Here is a 6,000-nt window from a genome sequence, read left to right as displayed (position 1 = left end):
TTGCATCTTTTTAAAGTTTAGTTTCATTGTTACCAAATTATTTACTGTGTTATTTAAAGGGTTATCGTGAGAAGAAAGCATTCATTATACTCAGAGTCCAAGGGAGAACATGCAAGACTTTTTGGAAGGAAAGGATTATAAAGTGTTGCTTTGTCATGTTGGTAAATTAAAGAGAATGGAGAGGTAACTTATAATAAACTTAAAATTAAATTTATAGACATAAAGGTCGTTATCAAATTGGGGAAGTTCTGATGTACTTGCTTTGGGAATATTTGTTAAAACAAATTCTGAGAATATTTAATGGTTATTGAGGGATATTAATGTAAGGAGCACAAGCTTTGGGTGTGTCAGTTTAAGGAAAGATGGGTAAAATGGACGGTTAGAAAACCTCAAATATTCTCCAGTCATTGGGAGGTATCAAAGACAACAGAAGATTGGAGGGGGGGACCAATGTTGTACATTGAGGTAAATAAATTAGACATAGAAAGTTACTGTCTTCCTTCCCTCTAGTGACCAGTGAGCGTTGTGAGTATACTGTTCAGTAAGTTTGCCTAGAACAGTGTAAGACGAAGGGGAATAGATGTTTTCAAGTGACTAAAGGTTGAAGAACAACCGGAGCGTGACTACATGGTAAAATAATTTTTTTTAATAATGAATTCATTTTTGTCGTAAGGAAAAATTTCCATTTTAGTATTGAGTATATCTGGCAATGAACGTACATACTAACTACTAAGTTAGCCGTGTGACCAAATACACAATAATTTATGTAATACAAGTGGTAACAATAATTAATTTTCTTTTTTCTTATTAAGATATTTTTAATTGGTTTAAATTTTTCTTCACCAAACAATGAGGATTTTATTGTTTTAATAACAACAAAGTGAAGCTTAGCTACTTCTTCAAATTATCTAACTTTTCCGTCAACTCCCATCCTTCCATGAGTATCCATTTTCCTACCCGGCTCCTTTTTAGCGAAAGGTCTCCGACCAGTAAAGAAACCCTTCCTGTATCCTCTCCTCCATTGCCTCCCATTTCACCCTTCAAAGCCCACCTTCTTCCTCTTTTCTTTCAATTTCCAAAACACTCTCATAAATCCTCCTTTCACACCCCAAAGGCCTTCCTCCTACCCCCAAAAATCTTCACAAGGCACCACTCCTCCAAACTCCACCCTCATCCTTGAATCCTTCCTCTACCAAATTCCAGCCCCACATATAACCCCCAACCTCCGCCACTCCCTACCCATCTTCAAAATCAATCTTCCCTCAACCACTACCCAAAACATCCACCCCACCCAAATTTACCCAATCCCAAACCTAATCAACCTGTTTGCTGCATACCACATCTTTCCCCAAAAATCATCAACCACTAAACGTTTTTTTATTTAAGTAGGAGCCTTTCCTAAACTGATGACCCAAAGCTCCGGTTTGCCATTCCCTTGATATTATCTGCTTGTGTCTGCTTCTTCTAATTTCAACCTGAAATATCTTTACCCAATTTCTTTGTTCCGTCTAGACTGTTCCCATGGCGGCACATTGGTTTTTTTGGAAATTGCTTTGTCGTATCCTTACCTCTTCCTTCAAACAAATTTCTTCCTTACAAATCACCCACCATTAGGTTCCTTAGGAATATTTTACGCCCCCCAAACATGGATGGTGTCTCTTCTTTTGATTTCTTTTTTTTAACCCAAGTCCCTTTTCTAACCTTATCCATTGGTGTTCAATATAGATTTTCGCAAAACCTCCTCTTTTGACCAGGCTATTGACTTAACTAACCCCTAACCTAAATCAATTATTCAAAACCTACCCCACTTTCCTATTCAGGATCTCCATCCTAATTGATCTTTATTTTCCCTTATTTACCCTCCTTGTATTTTTCTTCCTCCATTTGTTCATTGCCCACCTTTTTTCAATTTCAATTCCCACCAGCTGTAAACCAAGCATTTCGACTGGTAGTGGTTATCGAAAGTCTCATTACAATTGATTTTGCCTTGCCAATTTCTTTTTCCCCGGGATGACCTTTTTCTCACAAAAACATCAAATTTTGTTGGTCTATCTTTAAGGAAGCCTCAGAGGTTTGCGTATTTTATAGTCCCTTGTCCTAGTTATCACAATTAATGGACATTGGTCTCTGTTACTCCTCATCAGTCCCCGACACATTCAGATTATATATTAAGAGAATTGTTGAGTTGTCTAAACATACCATCACAGTGAGAAGCTGGTAATCTACTAGGAGAGTCTAGTTCCTTGATGGTATTAGGTGAAACAGATCCAGTAACAGGTTAAAGACTCTTTTAATGTTTTTATAGAAACTACGAAATAATTTTTAGAACCTATGGGATCACCAAAGTTGATCATGGTTTCATCATTGTTAGTTGACATCAAACAATATCACATGGGAACGAGGTTGATGTCATCTACGTTAATGGTAGAATCATGAGTATATTGTGATAATTAGTAACAATAGTATGATATCTAACCTGACTAGTAGTGAGAGATATATCATTGTGAATGATCTAGTATTTGGTAATGTATTTGACATGAGTTAGCTGGTGTGAACTCTATTGGAAGAGGTCCCTTAGTGATCATCTGAAGTAACCAGATGGAAATGGTACGGTATATTGTCAGTTCTAGTGAACAACATTATATACTTTGTACCAGTTCCGGGTCCATTTAGTACATATCCAGTTGGTGTCTACTACATGGGCTGTTATTCTATGGAGTGTACCTAGTTATTTTCCTGTAGACTATCCTATATTACATATGAGATAGGGCAGAGTACTCATGAGTCTAATGGTAGTTGTTCTCCTAGTGAGAGTTTAATAATCAATGATAAAAACTAATACAAGTAGTATAAATGTGATATAAGTGATTGATAGGTAACAGGCTGTTATCGGTTTGGTGTACGTGGTTACACTGTTAATGGTATGGACTATGGACAGTAATTGGTAATATTGTTTATAGACACTTTCTTTAGCCATCATTACTCACACCTATGTAATTAGTAATACAAGTTCGTGTTATTACACACTCCATTCAGTAGTACCAAAATCATCAATTGTCTATCTACACTATCAACTTCTACACAGAATAGTAATCAGATATTTGTATCATATGCTTTCTCATTTCAATGTATATTTATTTATAGTTATTAAATACTGGAATAGCAGGTGGAGCTATTGTGCTATACTTGTAGTACTAGTGATAATACTAATACTAATATTACTCGTATATGTTTTAAGGATAAGAACAGATATTATATTAACATTAATTTGAGTAATTATAAAGGAGATGTTCTCAGCATAACAAAAAGAATAGCTGATTTTAAGAAGAGCAGACAACAAAATGAGTTTCCACTCTTAGAAAAGAAAAGTACAATCAACTGAACCCAGGTATAGATCTTCTATACATATACATTGATTATTATATACAATATTGGTCATTAACTACTATAGAGTATGAAGCAATGACAAATATGAAGAATTCACATACCACTGATGATGAGTATGCAGTCATAACTAGTGAACCAACATATGCTAATGTGACAGAAAAGGGTTCCTCTCCTGTCTAGCTACCCCCCTTCTCCATGTCCCTTTGATCCTCAGATCCCTCCTACTCTTCCCAATCACTTGACAATCTTGGTACTCATGTAGCCAGTTGTCATAGTGATGGTAATGCAGCTTTTAGTGAACAATATAAAGTAAGGAAGTGATGTTATAAACTATATAAGGTGTTATTGTATATTTAGACACTGTACACAGGAGAAGATAAACCATGTACCGTAGGTTTTTAGTGATGTGAACAAACCTTATAACCGATTTAAAAAACATAACACCATGTATGTACTTTATTATATATAACTTATTGATATATGACTTTCAATATGACACAGATGATGAAAATAGATTTTACTCCAAACTGGCCCTAACTTTGAAAAACATAGCAAAGATTTTATAATGTTAATGCCAGCTATGTGATGTAAGTTGACAAAAATCCTATTATACACTTGATGATATACCTTATCATAACTACAAACTAACTGTATTACAAATATTTATATTGTCTTTCCTTATAGGGTTGTATGGACATTCCAAGAAGTTTATAGCTGCACAAGGTAAGTATTAATACATCATCATATAATATAAAACATTAATAATGCTATTTGTACAGGACCACTAAAGAAAACATTAATTGATTTCTGGAGTCTAATCTGGCAAGAGAGAGACCCAATACCATCATCATGGTAACCAATCTTAAGGAGGGGGTCTAAGACTAAGTGTGAACAATATTGGCCTGAATCTTATATGAACCAACTACATTTGGACCTTTTATTGTCACATTAGTGGAACTGAACAGGTTTTACCAAGATTTTGTTATTCGAAGTCTGAACGTAAAGGTTAAATAATCTTAAGAAAGTATTAGATTTATTTTGTTCATTAATATTAGATAGAAGATGGATCCAATGTGACTCATAACAAAACACAATATCATCTTACTTCCTGGCCTGATCATGGAGTACCTGGACTATGCTACCCCTCTAATGAGCCTTCACAAACGTGGTTACTAACAAAATGGTCTCCATCTAATGGTCCCATCTTAGTTCACTGTAGTGCTGGTGTAGGTCGTACTGGTACATTTATTTGCTGTGGATATATAGCTTTGGAACAAGCTAGTAAAGAGGGATTAGTAGATATTGCTGGTATTATTAATAGACTTAGACAAAGAGAATAAAGAATGGTACAGACAGCAGTAAGTCATTGTGTTAATGTTAAAGAAGTGTCATTAATGCAATAATATACCCTCCATAGGATCAATATGTTTTTATTCATGATGCTGTACTAGAAAGAGTAATTTGTGGAGAGACAGAGATTCCAAACAGACAAGTATCAGTCTGAACTACAGAAACTTAAAGAGTATGATCCCAGAACACACCAACAGGTCTTGAGTCACAATTCAATCTCTTGTATCAATTGACTCTTCATCCTGATGATGTTTATTGTACTACAGCAAGGAGTCATAGTGACAAGAACCGTTCCAATGAGTATTTACCACGTGAGAATATTATTACCTGATTATATCTTTATATGTACTTCTTATTTATTTAAAGCTGAGATATTCCTTGTTACACTTCATGAGACACATGGTTATGTTCATGCATCTTTTTTAAATGTTAGTTCATTGTTACCACATATTATCTTCACTGTGTTATCTAATAGGGTTATCGTGAGAAGAAAGCATTCATTATAGCTCAGAGTCCAATGGAGAACACTAGCAGAGACTTTTGGAAGATGATAATGGATTATAAAGTGTCTGCTATTGTCATGTTGTGTAAATTAGAAGAGAATGGAGAGGTAACTTATAATAAACTTAAACATTATTAAATTTATATGACATAATAGTCCTGTTATCAATATTGGTCAAGTTCTGATGTACTTGACTTTGGTGAATATTTTGTTAAAACAAATTCTGAGAATGTACATAATGGATATATTGAGAGGATCATTAATGTAAAAGGAGACACAAGCTCTTGGAATGTGGTACAGTTTCAAGTGACAGACTGGCCTAAAGATGGACGAGTTAGAAAACCTCAAATACTATTCTCCAAGTCATTGAGGAGGTCATCAGAAGACAACAGAAGATTGGAGGAGGACCAATAGTTGTACACTGCAGGTACATAGACTGTAGACATAGTAATAGTTACTGTCTTCCTCTCTCTAGTGACACAGTGAGTCGTTGTGGAGTATACTGTTCAGTAAGTATTGCTCTAGAACAGTGTAAGACAGAAGGTGTAATAGATGTATTTCAAGTGACTAAAGCTGTTAGAATGAACAAACAGGAGCTGTGACTACACTGGTAATAATAGAGTAGTTTATTAATAATAGACTGATATCTCATTTTGTCTTGTACAGGAACAATATACTTCCATTTATGATGGTCATTGAGATATATCTGGCAATGAACAGTACATATGCTAACTTCACTAAGTCTTAGCTGTTTGACTCAA

General features: G+C 34.9%; 1 protein-coding gene across 1 annotated transcript in view; it reads left to right on the top strand.

Moving 5' to 3' along the window:
• The first annotated feature begins 4,730 nt into the window (after positions 1-4,730).
• LOC121391888 (receptor-type tyrosine-protein phosphatase alpha-like) overlaps positions 4,731-6,000 on the top strand; it is a 91,065-nt gene continuing 89,795 nt past the window's right edge. Inside the window, exons 1-2 of the mRNA XM_041523360.1 lie at positions 4,731-4,745; positions 5,213-5,347. Coding sequence (XP_041379294.1) covers positions 4,731-4,745; positions 5,213-5,347 — 150 coding nt within the window. The remainder of the gene's footprint in view (positions 4,746-5,212; positions 5,348-6,000) is intronic.

Source organism: Gigantopelta aegis, unplaced genomic scaffold (genome assembly GCF_016097555.1).
Source record: "Gigantopelta aegis isolate Gae_Host unplaced genomic scaffold, Gae_host_genome ctg3062_pilon_pilon, whole genome shotgun sequence".
In the NCBI taxonomy this organism is placed as follows: domain Eukaryota; kingdom Metazoa; phylum Mollusca; class Gastropoda; order Neomphalida; family Peltospiridae; genus Gigantopelta; species Gigantopelta aegis.
The sequence above is the reverse complement of the archived record's forward strand: the minus strand, read 5'-3'. Positions and strand labels throughout refer to the sequence as shown.